Source organism: Copadichromis virginalis, linkage group LG20 (assembly GCF_057382275.1).
Source record: "Copadichromis virginalis isolate Kocher_CV1m ecotype Utaka linkage group LG20, C_Virginalis_male_GT1.1, whole genome shotgun sequence".
NCBI lineage: Eukaryota > Metazoa > Chordata > Actinopteri > Cichliformes > Cichlidae > Copadichromis > Copadichromis virginalis.
The window spans coordinates 17,102,885-17,118,016 of record NC_140637.1 but is presented as its reverse complement, the minus strand read 5'-3'; the positions used below and the strand labels follow the sequence as shown (position 1 = coordinate 17,118,016).

General features: G+C 41.3%; 1 protein-coding gene and 1 long non-coding RNA gene across 3 annotated transcripts; one reads left to right on the top strand and one right to left on the bottom strand.

Annotated features, from left to right (window-relative positions):
• Positions 1 to 39: 39 nt before the first annotated feature.
• Positions 40 to 12,198, bottom strand: cables2a (Cdk5 and Abl enzyme substrate 2a). Of its 2 annotated transcripts, XM_085442919.1 has the most exons (9): positions 11,430 to 12,195; positions 10,621 to 10,713; positions 8,401 to 8,478; positions 8,149 to 8,248; positions 7,144 to 7,324; positions 6,929 to 7,026; positions 3,876 to 3,982; positions 3,529 to 3,733; positions 40 to 2,016 (listed from the first exon to the last, which is right to left on the bottom strand). In XM_085442919.1, the coding sequence occupies exons 1-9, from the start codon at positions 11,963 to 11,965 to the stop codon at positions 1,876 to 1,878; spliced, it is 1,539 nt and encodes a 512-aa protein (XP_085299045.1). In that variant the 5' UTR covers positions 11,966 to 12,195; the 3' UTR covers positions 40 to 1,875. The 2 variants fall into 2 exon arrangements, with proteins under 2 accessions (XP_085299045.1, XP_085299046.1); XM_085442920.1 differs by lacking the exon at positions 8,401 to 8,478 and having other exon boundaries at positions 11,430 to 12,198.
• LOC146684543 (uncharacterized) lies at positions 11,437 to 13,611 on the top strand. Its single transcript, XR_014917053.1, has 2 exons — positions 11,437 to 11,908; positions 13,176 to 13,611. It is a non-coding gene; the product is annotated as an uncharacterized LOC146684543 (long non-coding RNA).
• The last annotated feature ends 1,521 nt before the right edge of the window (positions 13,612 to 15,132 follow it).

Genomic DNA, 15,132 nt, shown 5'->3' with positions numbered 1-15,132 from the left:
GTTTTTGTTTTAGTAGCCAAGAAGACAAGTCAAACTTAATTTTTCAGTGTCTTAAAATATATTTTAAAAACATTCATTTTACGGAACAGTGTAAACACACAATGATCATCCAACAATTTGACAACAACCGTACATTTTCTGCACATCGGTTATTTTGAACACTTTTTTAAATTTAATCACATCAGGCAAACACAGTAAACTGAATCACCATTAAGTAAGAAGACAGATTATCTTTCCCAGACAAGACCAACATTTAAAGATCAACCACAGAAAGACAAAGAAATGTCACTTCGATCATTAACAATTTCACTGCCGCTGTGATTTCAGGCACTTTTTGTCTGTACTTGACGTGTTTCTACCGTCCGGTTCATCTATTCATGGAGTCACAATGAAAACACCACAATCTTCCAGTGATGATCGCTACGGCGTCTTTGGGTTTGACTTTACAAAAGATTAACGGTTCAGTCGCACTAGAGTAAAATAGGTTGACAACCTCCGATGTTCAGCTTTTGGAGAGAGGTTCGGCGCGCTACACCCTCAACATCTGGGCCACCGCTTTCAACTGCAGGTCACCTTTTCTAAAGAAGCAAGTCTCTAAATTTAGACTCGCTCGAGGTTTACCAGTGAGACAGGAATTATTTGCAAACACACAGACTGATTGCAACATGTTGGCAGAGTCATTTTGCACCAGTGAGTGGAACAGGACACGCAACTACATCCTTTAAATCTACGCGATCCTGGTTGGATTCTAAATAAAAACAGTTCATGTGAATTTTTGTGTAGATCCAACAGATAGTTAATTCCCACATTATCACAAACTGATTGCATATAATTAACATCACTCATTTGCTAACAGACTGCTTGCAACTCAAAGTTTCTTTGAAGACTGAAACTGAGTGACTGCAAGCCTGAAAAATGTCTTTGACGCAACGTTCTCAAGGTCATTTTACATAGTTTGTTCCAACCCTTTTTCCATAGTGTGACTGCACCAAAAAAGAAAAGAAAAAGTAAGAATTCCTGAGAATTAAAAGATAACTAACCAGTGCATTTTACAAAACATATCCCTGGGTAATGACACGAAACAAAAACAACAAGAGGAAAAAAAATGTTTACTATAAATAAGAAACTTCCATCATCCTGTTTCTCTGCATGTGACACCACAGCACAGTGGAAATACTGGATACAAGCACGACCAACACTAAAGTCAGAACACAGAGCTGCCACAGGAGTCTGATGTTTTCTTACTATTCGCGGTAAATACGAGAGTTTGGCTGGATAATTGTGAGACATAGTACAAATATCGAATGGACGTAAACAAATTAAAGGCCACTTCTCCCCGAAAAGATGTTTCCCACTTACGATCTACAGTGTCATGTTTCAGGCTCATTGCTAAAAATGCTTCAGCGTCACAGTGGGTTTACAAGGCATTTAAAAAAGAAAAAAGAAATCAGCAATATGTCTTTTACAATAAATACTATACAGGCTGTATAGTAACAAGAAAGGTGCACATGAGTTTTTTTTCTTCTTTTTTTACACACACACACACACACACACACACACACACACACACAGCGTACCTTTACAAAGACGTTAAAACAGGGTGGCATCCTAAAAACCCACAAGAAACCAAAATAAAAGCACCATTAATGTGCTCAGTGAACATCTCTAACATAGAGCTCATGACTGGATCAACATGAGAACGTCACACCTACAAAAAGACATTCAGGGAGAGAAACACATGCCATCAAGTCTGAGTGTAACCTAGTTAATGTACAGCAACAATAAATAGTACCACAAGTATTTATTTCAAACACCACAGCTTATAAACTGGTCGACACGCCACACATGTGCACGTCCTACTCCGCCACGTCTGGTCTAACCTTGCTGTACCAGCCTTCGGTAGTGCGGCATGACCTTGCTCTCGGGGAGATATAGTCCCATCTCCAAGGCAACCAGTACCGGGAACTCCAGAGGAATCAGTTCGCGTCTGTTTATGCGGAAACGCTCCTCCAGCTTCTGCTCGTCCACAGAGAGAAAAAGCAGAGGAAGAAACAGGTGGTGATGATGATGATTTGTCCTGTTGCTTTGTCCATGCCAACAGTTGACTTAAATGATCTGTGATATCTTTTTCTTTTTTTTTTTGTTATTAAATAGACCTGCACCATGAAGCAGGACTCCATATTATTAAGCTAACTTCAGGTTCAACCCTGAGTTTTCTTTAGTGTTATGAAGGTGGTTCATTGTCATGGTAACTTATTTTTAAGCATATTTTGTTCAACATAAGAGTTCAGCATGTAAGAAACCACCAATTACTGACCAATCAGATCTCTAACAAACAGTTTGCGGACCTCAGTGCACAGCTTTAGATCTCTTTCTGTTGAGCATCAATCAAAAAACAGATTTATTCCTCGCCTTTCCTCCTGTTGGATGCATATTTTATAAGCATCGACACAGTGATGTGTTCCTAAAACAGTGACACTGAGACAGTTTCAGCACTGTTCTCTCAGATCAAATAGAAAGACAGGATTCAAACTAGCCTCCTTGAAAAATTCATATAAAAGGTCAGTAAGTGCAAGATTTAGTTGCCCTATTTCACAGTATTAAGGTTCACAGAAAGATAAAAGTGTTTTAAAATGACCCTCTGCTAACAGGAAAAATTAGGAGCCTATGTTTGAACTGAGGTCTGATCTTCCATGAAAGGCGACACCATTTTCCAAAGAACTTTTTGGCTGGTAGGCGTAGATTTTGTACGTACTGATCTTGGGAATAACAGTAAGACATGAGCCAAACATGTAACACTGAGAACAGGGTTAAACCTAAAGTTACTTCAACAATTCTGCCTCCACAGTCGAGACTTAGTTTGTCGACTTTACACCGAATAAGGTTTTAAAATGTGTTGGGTTTTTTGAGAGCAGTGCACGTTTCTTCATTTTTTTTAAGTTTAATGGCACTACATGCCTGTTATTACACCAAACCAGTGAAAAGGTTCTTGGGTCCAGCTGACTGGACCCGCAGGCCCGTTCACCACCTGTAAAGTAAATGTAGTGAACTGAACCTTCACTAATGATTAGTTTCTTCTTACAGTTAAAAATGACAATAGAAGTCATAACAGTTTTCAGCTGCTATCCACAGCTAGCTTACGTTAATAAAAAGTTAAACTGAAAGCTGGCAGTATGCAGACCACGATTATCACAGTTGACTTAAAACTCGCTATTATAAAACATTTTCGTTAACTCAAATGAAAATTAAGAGTTTAGAAAAACTAAGTGAAAGAAAATCTACAGGTTTTAGTCTTTTTTGAGACTGCAGATGTTCTGCAGAGCTGAGTTTATATTATTGTAAAAACTGTTCTGTTTCTCCCAACTGTTGGTCCTGAAGAATGCACTGCATTATATGATTGTGGGTCAGTTAAAGTCTGGTTTTAGCACTACACTGCACACTAGTTACTGCTCTCGTATGAGCAGAGAAAGGTAGGTAGTTACATTTAAACACATCCTGTTTTGTTTTCTGAGTGGAAACTTTACTCACATCAATCAGCTGTTTAACTTCTGGCTTTCTCAGATCGCTGCTGATCTTTGCAGCCAGCAGCACGCACGCCGCCGCCACCAGCTTCCTGTTCTGCTTGTTGAGGCGTCCCTGCAGCACCAGCTTCTCAAAGTAAACAAAAGCCATTGCTATGGTCACCGGCTGGAGGCCGCACTCCTCGCTCACGGCCCTCATCTCTCTCTTCAGGCTAGAGGAGGTGAGAAGTCACAGTCATCAGTTTTCTAAGAAGGGCGTATTGTGTGTACACTCTGAACCAGATTACAGACCGAGGCCGAATCTTTAAAAGGCTCAAACTCTGAAAAGCAGAGAGGAATGTGAGAAATCTGCACCTTCTTATCTTGCTCAGTGTCAGTTTAATGTGGGGAAACTTCTCCTTGAAAGTCTCATTCATGTCCTTCTTCAGGTCAGATGGTTTCACGTATTCAATGACCGTCGTCTGCAGAGATGGAAAAACAAAACCGCCGTGTCAATATGGAACTGCCAGGAATAACAGCCGCAGTAAAGCGTTTCAGCTTTGCTTGTGTTGATAAGGACTGCTTCACCAGCACACTCATGCTGGAGGTCAGAGACGAGTGACGCAGTCAGCTGAGGAACAATAAAATCATGTGAGCTGGAGATAAAGGGTTTATTTACTCTTCAACATGACTGCAGAACTGCTTTACAACAATTTACAAGGCAAATGAAACTGGCCTGTCCTGATTTCTGAAACAAAGGAGGACAGATGGGGCGAGACAAAGAACCAGGGAAACTCAGAGAAACTCGGTCACAGAGGACACGGAGAAAAGTTCACACCTGCTGTAGAAAACATGGTTACTGTAAGCCTGAGGACACATAACAGAGCAGAGAGTGAGAGGACGGGAGCTTTTCCATCACAGTCGTCTACACTTTGAGCTTCTGTACGACTCATCAAGCTCATTTTAAGACTATCAAAGAAGCCCTGTTGTGCTTTTTTTGACTGTCATACATTTACCGTCATATTAAACTTCCAGCAGCCAAGCTTTAGAGACTAAAATGAAAGTGTGGGGATATTTATGACCTGTGTATCATCATGTCTCCAGTCACATGAAAAAAAACTTTAACATGAATCTGTGCAGTCCTGTCAGTATAACATCTGCCCTTATATATAAAATTAAACGTGGGTCATTCAATTAAAAAAAAACAAAAAAAACCAAACAGAATAAGATAAAATCAGCTGACCCTCTCAGGATCCCTCATCTGACTCCAAGTGGGGGTCATTTCATACATTCATTAATACTTTTTCCTGGAAACTACTGAAAATTACAATAAATAAATAATTCAAGGTGCATGATATTTTAGCCAATGTGATTATAAGTCTGGTGTTAGTTTTGCTAATAGCAACTTAATATCTGTGATGCTGAGAACAGAAACAAGCATTGGTACCCTGGATGTTTGATCTGGTTTCTAATAATTTACTGAAGAACACTTTAAAAAGTGCATTTTGGGTAGACTTTCAGGGTCATCTCACGGTCATATCATGGGATTGATAATTGGCCAATAATAGGTTATGTCACATGAAATGTCTTCTTTTTAAGTGTCAGGTTGATCTCCTAGTCGTGATTCCCTCTGTGTTGGTATAATTAAACAACGTGATTGTTTTTTTCTGCTTTGAAAATTTTCATGTAGATATCTACTGTATTTATGAAGTCATGGGGCTCAAATATACTTAAAAAAGGTAAATAAAAATAATAAAATGCCAAATCTCAACCACTCTGTGTCTAATCTGAGGGCCTGTAACTCTGTAACTATATTATGAAGGTAGCATTTTGCATGCTTCAGTGAATATATTAACTCTATTAAAATAAAAATTTTTTCCAGACATGACTTTTTTTAAAATATGTAACACTGTGTACAATCACGGCCCACAGCATCATGGAAAACCAGAGGAACAGCCGTGCCTTGAATCATTTCTCATTGTATATATATTTTTCATTACTTTCCAGCAAAGATTAATAACAAATTCATCAACTGAGCCCCACCTGGATCCAAGTTTATTTATGTAGCTATTTGCAGAAGTCATCTCTTGTTAGAAACTAACAGGCGGGTTAGCTTCTATAGCTAGCAGCATGTACAGTGTTTGCTCTGGGTGTGGTGGTGCTGAATGAAACTGCACAAAAACATATTGAGCAGCCTCCTGCAAACACAATCCACTGCTGCAACAATCCCATTTCAAGTTTTTGGATGTGAAATGACTTGTGGCAGACTGGAATCTGATACAAAAACATGAGGGAAACTATTTTGGATTTTTTTTTTATATCCTCTGATGCTTTTTTTAAGTAAGAAATGCTTTGGGAGACTTCTGCAGACATCTGGGAGTTTTGGATTGAGTCGTAAGAACAAACGTGCACACAAACATTTACTTTTCTGTGTTGTCATTCTGTGTTTGCTCCACTGTTACTTTCCATGTCTGCAGTCTTTTGTATTGCATTTGTGGAAAGGTTTATTAGTAACCTGGTTATCCATTCACATGGCAGAGAAAGCGCCTCCTTCGAGGACAAACCTCACTGTAAAAATCAGGTTTCTCTCATCCCCAGCAATACAGATACAGAGTTAAACATTTAACAGCCTCAGCTCCAGTCAGCATTTGCTCTCGTTTGTAACTGCTATGAGGTTATCAGCTGAACATTTTTAGATTTTGGACCTTTTAGTTTCTGTCACATGCTGCAGATGATTTAATGGAACAAGGTGGTGTATGCTCAGAAGGTTTTTTATATGATGTCCAAGGGAGAGAATATCTCTAGTTTGCTAAAACAGGCACTCAGCCTTGGAACTCCTCTGGGAACTTACTTTTAAGCATTATCTAAAGTTCCTATAATTTCAGTGGGGATAGGGACATAAAAATGCAATTATAACTATCACAGGTCTAAGCTGATTAAAAAAAAGAAACACTTAAAAAGTTTTTATGAGCGTTTTTTTCCTCCTGGGACTCCTACAGCCAAATTTGCAGAGAATTCTCCAAAGATTTCCAATATTAACACCTCTGGCCCACCCACCAGAGGAAGGACAGCCAATAAGAATGAAGATGGCTTAAAGGGAAGCAGGAGGGGTGGTAAATGCCTTATTTCAGAGTGGATGAACTGGTGAGTTGCACTGAGGTCTGGTATAAAACACAAAATGTGAATGAGACATGGATGCTATTTCCTCAGTTAAAATTAGTTGAGTTTTGATGGCAAAAACAACACCACAGACGAACCGATGATGAACGAACACCACCTCTATTATAAACCTGTGTTTATAAGTTAGCTTGTAAGATGAACCCCCCCCCCCGAGTTTCTTTTTGTTTTGCTTGGTTTCATCTGCTGCGATCTGATAAATAACTCCCCGACTAGCTGATAATGAAAGTAAGAGCTGCAGCCTCACTCACCACGTATGATGCAAATATGAGAACCCGCTTGTGTCTCCCGCAGGGCCACTGAGGGTCACTGAGCAGGTTGGGGTCATATTCCACCACCTCCTCCACATCTGAAATCAAAACACACACACACACACACACACACACACACACACACAAATGAGTGAATAATTACGGCTCCGGTCAGTTAGGATCAAGATGCAGGCACACATCTGTAAGCTTCATACATGGGTCCTGTGCCGCGCTGTTGTTCAGACGAGCAGGGGTGAAGCCCTTCTGCCCGTTGCCTCGGAAACGTGACTGAGGGGTCTGGGCTGTGCAGTTATCTGGTGGACCGCTGCTGCTGCCACCGCTCTTTTGTCTCACCAAGGCATTGGTTGGATAAAGAAACTGAGCGTAGGACACCGTCTGAGGAATAACGAGACAGTCAAGTATCTACCTTTTCATCAGTATATTTAGTTACAATAAAAACAAACAAACACAAAGAAACCAAACAACAATCTGCTCGTCCAATTCCCCCCCAAAAAGGGCAATCCAGTTTTGACAAACTCTGAATATACTGCACAGATGAGCAAAGTACAGCTCGAAGGATAGAAGCCGCCTGCAAATCATCACAGTTTGGTCCCCGACGTCCACTCCCAGTCCCAAAAATACATAAATAAATGAAATAAATTAAAAATCAATACAAGGCAGCACTATGTTCATGAATCTCGAGGCAACTGACTGTAATGACTCTGACCTGATATTTATTCAGGTTTAACAGCTAGAGCGCTCATTTACTCAAGCATAAAACAGATTTTTATGTTTATCAAATATCCAGAATTAGCAGTAAACATGCACTGTGCTTATATGCATGGTCACCCAATTTAAGCTCATTTTGAGTCAGGCAAAATTCTTCACATTAAAACACAAAGTTGCAGCCCTTTTTTCCATATGGAGGAAAAAAAATTCTTTATGTGCAGGAAACACTTTCACCCAGAAAAAATAACCTGATATGTCTACCAGTTTCATGGAGTTTACATAATTTAGTTAATAAAGTGCTCTGGAAAATAAAAATGTGTCCACCTCTGATCTAGTGATCTACTCAATGTCTGGTATGTTTTTAATATAGTGCACAATCTTCAGTGGCAAGTTACAGTGTGCTAGTCTCAGATGAGTATGAGTCACAGCACAAGCAGAGCTTCAATCGTGTGTATACTGTAGGTATCGCAGTACATCAGGCTGGCACTCACCTTTCCACAGGCACCCATCTCCACACCTTCCAGAGAAGGAAGCAGATCAGCAGCCACCACCGAGGAGAGTCTTTGCCTCTGAGCCTCCAGCTTAGGGTCACTGTTCATGAAAAGACACATTTATGTGACCGTTCCACCCACTCCTGCACACTCGCTGCCCTTTTGAGAATGATATGGATCAAACAGGAGGAGGATGGAAACATAAAAGTGAAGGATGGGTGCTCTCTGCTTGGGATGGTGCTTTCTTTGTACCTGATATTTGAACTCTCTCCATAGGGCAGCACTGAGAAAGCAGCGTAAAGCGACCGCTTGGCACAAATCAGCATGATCCTGCAGGACACAACAAGTACAGGCAGACAAAACAGATGGTGTGTCAGTCTACAAGCAACAGCTACAGTCACCACTACTCTGCAGCTACACGAACACTCATCAGCTGCAGCGACGGCAAAATCAGTCACACAGCCGCTTCTGCGCTTGTCAGTACTAAAGCTACACAGCTCTCGACAACAACCTAAAGCAGGAGGCGGGAACCATTACATTCAAGTCACAGAGGTATTCATAAAATCTGGATCACAATCCGTTTTTTCAGGGCATAAAAACCACAGGTATGCCAATACTGAGAGCGTTTTCTTTGCTTTAATAACAGCAACTCTGCAAATATTCAATTAATATTTTAAAGAGGACGTGTTCTGCTCATTTCCAGCTCCATATTTTGTCCTTAGGCTCTACTAGAGCGCTTTGTGTGATTCACAGTTGAAAATAATCCCTATTTATCTTACTGAAACAAGCTGATTTAGCTCCCTGTGAGACAGCATTCTTCTGAATGGTTGCCCCTAGTAAATGAGAGTGTTTGAAAGGCAAGATCCATGTGAGTAGAGAGATATCTGCTCTCAGTGACATCTCATAGAGCCAGCATTGGGAAAAAAATGACTGAAACATGTATTGGTAGTCTGAAGCCTAAGCCTTTGGCTAATAGACCCACACTTCTATACTTTGCGAGTCCATAACTCTGAATATTGGTGATTTTCGTTCTATTTTACAGCTGGTTATGAGGGAGTCAGGTGGGAGCCACTGATTGATTTTCAGTGGAATGATTTTCAGCTGCCACCTTTCCCGCATGATGATTTGACCTTTGAGAAGTTCACCCTAAAAACAGTTTCTAAAGTTTTCTCCAGTGAAATATGAGAAAACAGATAAAACATCCAACGCACGGTTTGTTTCTGTTATTCTACATTACACAAATCTTTATATTTATACATATACATATAACTAGAGCGGTTCTGCTCTTGACATTATAATATCCCAAGATATCGATGCTCAAACTTTAACAGACCTTAAATGTATTTTTCAGCCATCTCTGGTACAATATGAGGGTTGCAGAAACATTAAGGCGACCTAAAAAGTGCCATATTGACCAACTTCTATGTATTTTGGGGTTTGTAATTCAGATTAGCTGATTCTGTGTTTCTTCTTATATATAGTGCATAAACCTCTGTGCAACTCGAATGTATTGGTAACACACAAGAGGCTGAAACTACAGCTGGATTCATTCAAACCAGGAACAGGCAACCAGCAAACACAGTAAACACTCACGAGGACTCCTCTGTGCTGACAGAAATGCAGACAAACAGACTGATCTACTGAGCAGCACCACAACCAGTACGTACTAAAAACAGCTCCCCACAAAAAAAACATCAATAACATACAGTCAGCAGCCACTGCCAACACTCAGCTGTAAACACGCAGCCCGGCTGACCCTCGGAGAGATACCAAATCTCTTGGGGGTGGGGGGGAACAGTATTACAACACTGACTTCTATTAGTGCTAATTACCTTATGGTATAAACTCTAAATGAGAGCTTCCCTTCAGCTCAGGAAGTAACACGCAATGTGTGTCTGCCTCAAACTGAAACAGAAAGCCAAACCTGTGGGACAGTTTGGGATTGTCATTGGTTTGCACGCACCAGCAGAAAACACTGAACACACATATGTATGCATGTGGGGATGGATATGAAGTAGACAGTGGATGTTGGATGGCAAATGGGGAGTAAGATAATCGATTAAAAAAAATAATTATTTGACATGTTTGTGCCAAAGTTTACAGACAGAATATTTCTTTTTTCGCTGTTGTGGCCAACCAGCTGCCAGCAGTGTGGCATTTCATTTCCCTGGCCCCCTCTGGGTTACCTTACTGTTGCCGTAATGGGGTGTTAAATTTCCACACTGCACCTCTTTTGGCTTTTGCTAAGCTTCCAGGGGTGATTAAATTCACTTTAGCAATCACAACTCTGCAGCTGTATCCCTGTTATTCCTCTGCAGCTTGTGCACCAGATAAGCAGCTTATTACAGAGGAGTACAACGCTGCTATATTTAAGGCCTATTTAAAAATTAAACAGATTTTTCTGCATTTTTTTACATTCCTCTGCTAAAATCTGGGTGGAAATATGTGTACAAACACTGCTCTGAGACTCACCTGGATCCTCGGGTATCGTACTGCCTCATACTCTTGATGAAGTGGACTTTCTTTGGCACTTTGGGTCCCGGTGAGCCAGAGACATTCCTCAGCCTGATTAAAACACCACTTTAATTAATAATGCTTTCACAACATAACCCAAACAAAGAGTGTGCACGTGTTAGGACTTTCACTGTAATCACAAATCTCTTTGCCTTATAGGTTTGGAGGTAAAGGCGAATTATTTGGAGTATTTTCACCACAGAGTGTTAAAAAATGTGCTTTATTTCATGCACTGAGCTATTTCACGTTATTTGTTCTATTGAAATTAAAAAATTACCTTTAGACTTTTATTCATTCTGTTCCTCTTCGTATTACATATAGCTTTTAATACAGACTTCTGTTGCGATTATGATTATATTATATTCACACTTTTATTATTATATTTTGTATACATATACATAAAAAAAAATGGGTTCCTTTATTTTACTTCAGCTTCTGTTTTGTCATGTCATATGTTTTGTTGATCGTTTTTGTCTGGCGTAGCAAAGGAATTCCCCAACTTCTGACATGAATATAGAACATGTTACATTATCGTTTTAATTCAGGACACAAATGAACACTTTTGACCAGATTACAGAGACATAACCCTGATTTAAGTGCTCGTGTTTAACATTTAGACCTACTGATAGCTAATAATACCGAAAATGCTGGAACCCATTAAAATCAAAGTGACTTCCCCCGAAGATACCAGCTGGTGCCGTCTCTTACGGAAGTCAGCAGCCCCGTTTAAAGGCCCATGTTGACACATAAATCACTAATGTGCTCACCTCTGCCGTGAATCCAGAGAATTACCGGCACCGACGGGACTGAGCGCGGCGGGCGTTGACTTGACACGGGAGCAGTGCGGGTGTCCGGTCGGGACGGGAGAAAGAGGAGTGTCTGGGGTTAGCGTCTCGGCCGCACTGGTATTATCCAAAAATACCTCGTTAGCTCCAACAGCACCTGGCCCGGACATTACCAAAGAAGGTCCACCCGGACCGACCACCCCTGGGAAACTGGAGGATGAGCCACTACCGCTTGCGGCGACGTCTGTCACCTGGGCGACAGGTCCTTGACTATCCGACGGCTGGGGCACAACAGCGGCACCGCAGTCTCTGTCCCTGGGTTGGGGCTCCTCAGCGGCTTTCTGGTCGACATTTCCATCGCTAGGTTGACACTGGGGTCGTCCGTCGAGTGAGATATTACTGAGAAACAGCAGAGCAGCCTGTCTTCGCCGGGAGTCCTTCGCTTTCCTGCGCTGGTCTTGGTGAGTCTTTGCCGATTTACTGCCAGTGGACTGTAGACCGCAGAGAGCGGTCGCCATTCTAGTTTGAAATGTGGCAGTTGAACGAAAAGGCAAAGCGAAACCGGTAAGAGCATATTTGCCCCACCTCTCTGTTTGCTGATTGGCTTTGAGGGTGATTATGCAAATTAAATCGTGTAAATACTGATAGGGGATTGGATATAGTCACCAAAATATTCTAGTTTCTTGTACCTGGTTGGCTGTAATGTTACAGTGGGAAGGGGGCTAGTAACAAAGGAAATATTCAATGGCTTTTATATATGACAACTAATCAATTATATCAATCAGAATATGCATAAATATTTTTCAGTCCGAGGGCATCAAGGTCTAACAACTAATGAATTGATCTAACAATCTTCTTTAAAAAAAAAAAAAATAAATGTGTTCAATGTAATCAAAGGTGGGTGAGTGTTTTTTCACATCAAAACATGGTAACAAATTTTATTAATAATATTAAACGAAGGGCCTGAATAGAATTGCCAGATCCACCTAAAGGCTCCAGTTGCATTTAAATAATTTCAATTTGGCTAGTTGTCTGATATGCAACACTGCATAGGTCTCTGATGAAATACACTGCAGTTTAAATGAGTTAAAGAATTTTGCCGTCAGTTACCTCTGTGTGTTTAGCATAGCGCTGCATCTTACTGATTTGGGAGTTTTATTTGATTTTTATGTATGTTGGCTGGATTGAGAGATTCTATAGGCCATTTATGGACATGTGATTCCTAAAACATTCAGTCAAGCTGGTGTAATCTACAAATGTTGATAATGTACTTATTGACATTTATTTAGCAATTTTCCACTCTTATTGAGCATTCAAGCTCTATAAATGTTTTGGTGTTTTATCATAAAAGAAAGTCTGAAAATCAACAAGGAAGCAAACATTTTTTTCTAGATGTGTTATATTCAAGCAGCAGTCTCTGGAGCTGAAAGAAGCCAATGCAACAGTGTCAAAAAAACTGCACTTCCTCTAGGGTTCAACTTGAGGCTGACTCCAAAAGTGAATCAGTCTCCAAAGACTGCCATCTTAAAATGTCCAACTTTATAGCATTAGCTATAGCAAAGCACGTTGACAGCCTTGCACAAAAACACTTTTGTTCTCTTTGGATCATTTTCCTATTGATAACAACTGCACACTTATTTATAAGTCATCCACTTGAATGCTAGTATGGCCTAAAGTCCTGCTTTGATTAATAGGTGAACGAATGCCTCCCTTTGGGGGTTTTTTCAGGCACACCCAACTGGAAAGGATCCCAGGGTAAAGCCAGAACTCACTGGGGACATTACATATCTCATCTGGCCTGGGAATGACTCAAGACGTGTGGGTGAATGAATGATGACCCAAGTAACTGTAGCTGGGAGCTGTCTGCTAGGACTCACTTTTTAACTGGATATCTCCTTTGTGTTTGAATTATTTAACAAACATTATGACTTCCTGTGTGGGCCGGACCATCTAAGAAGTTTGTGTTTCACTTCTGTTGAATAAAATCCAAGTATTTCATTATTCTTTTACTTAATTATTGTGTCTGCATTAGAGCGTGACCCAATACAGGAATTTTAAAGACTGATACTGATACCAGTGCCGATATTTTCTGATTTAACATATCATATATCTGTCGATATTTTTCCATCTAGATTCACAAAAATAAACAGATTTTTCTAACACATGTTACGTGTAATTATTTATGAGTCCTTGCTAACCTAACCATTTTTTCATGCTTATCTAATTCAGGGTTGCAGGGGTGTCTATCCTAGCTGGATGACCCCTGGACAAGTTGACTGTCTGTTGCAGAGTTAATACAGAAAGACAATTCACCTAACCCCACTAACTGCAAGTTTTTTGGAGAAGGCTGGAGTACCCAGAGACAATGGGTGACATGGGGAAAACATGCAAAAGTCACAAAGAAAAGCCCCAGCCCGATAAGCCCCTTTTCCATTAGTACCTACTTGGATGGACTCGGCACAGATCGGTCATGTATCGCCACGGATCGCCACGACTCAACTCGGATCGACTGGTTTTTCATTACAATCCAGTACCACCTAGTGTGTGTGGTTGTCGTCATAGTAATGCTGCAGAGCATCCTGTGCCATAATTATTACGCGACATGAATGACGACACCACCGTCATTGGGCTCATCTCGGACGGGGACGAGTCTGCCTACAGGAGGGAGGTTGAACGTCTGGTGTCTTGGTGCAGCCACAACAACCTGGTGCTGAATGCCCAGAAGACAGTGGAGATTATTGTGGACTTCAGGAAGCACACAGCCCCACTCCCCCCCATCATCCTGACTGACACCCCCATCACCTCTGTGGACATTCCGCTTCCTGGGTACCACCATCACCCAGGACCTGAAGTGGGAGCCCACCATCACCTCCGTCATCAAGAAAGCCCAGCAGAGGATGTACTTCCTGAGGCAGCTGAAGAAATTCAACCTGCCAACACGGACGATGATGCAATTCTACACTGCAATCATCGAGTCCATCCTCACCTCCTCCATCACCGTGTGGTACGCTGGAGCCACTATCAGGGACAAACAGAGACTGCAGCGTGTTGTGCGCTCTGCTGAGAAGGTGATTGGCTGCAGACTCCCATCTCTGCAGGACCTGTACACCTCCAGGACACTGCGGCGTGCAGCCCGGATCTCAGCTGACCCTTCTCACCCTGGACACAGTCTGTTTGACCTGCTCCCCTCAGGCAGGAGGCTCCGGTCCATTCGCACCAGAACCTCTCGCCATAAGAACAGTTTCTTCCCCTCTGCTGTTGGACACATGAACAATAACCACATGATTGTCCCCGCCACTAACACATGACCCTACGCTGTGTCACTGCATCATTTCATGTTTGGCACTGATCACCACCTGCACTCATGTATATATCTTTCTACGTAGCACTCATAATTCTTATTCTCATGTATATATCTCATGTATATCTCATGCACATATCTTTCTTTCTACATAGCACTTTAATTCTTATTGTCTGCACTGAAGCACCGCAGCAATTTCCTAATGTTGTAAACCTCAACATCTGGCAATAAACCCATTCTGATTCTGATTCTGATTCGGAATGCTAGAACAAAGGTGGACGTTGATGCAAGAATATGCTTGCTGCTCGAGCTGTGGTTTTCGTTAGACTTGGGGGACCATGGCTTTGTTTTTTGTAGCCATTTCCCTTGTTCCCTCAAAAATGG

What these genes read in the sequence shown, in the direction of transcription:
- cables2a (XM_085442919.1), bottom strand. Translation starts at nt 11,965, where the DNA reads ATGGCGACCGCTCTCTGCGGTCTACAGTCCACTGGCAGTAAATCGGCA. An exon ending in TCTCTGGATTCACGGCAGAG is followed by an intron (nt 10,714 to 11,429) that starts GTGAGCACATTA and finishes TGTTTTAATCAG; the next exon opens with GCTGAGGAATGTCTCTGGCT. An exon ending in ACACTGAGCAAGATAAGAAG is followed by an intron (nt 3,734 to 3,875) that starts GTGCAGATTTCT and finishes CACCTCCTCTAG; the next exon opens with CCTGAAGAGAGAGATGAGGG.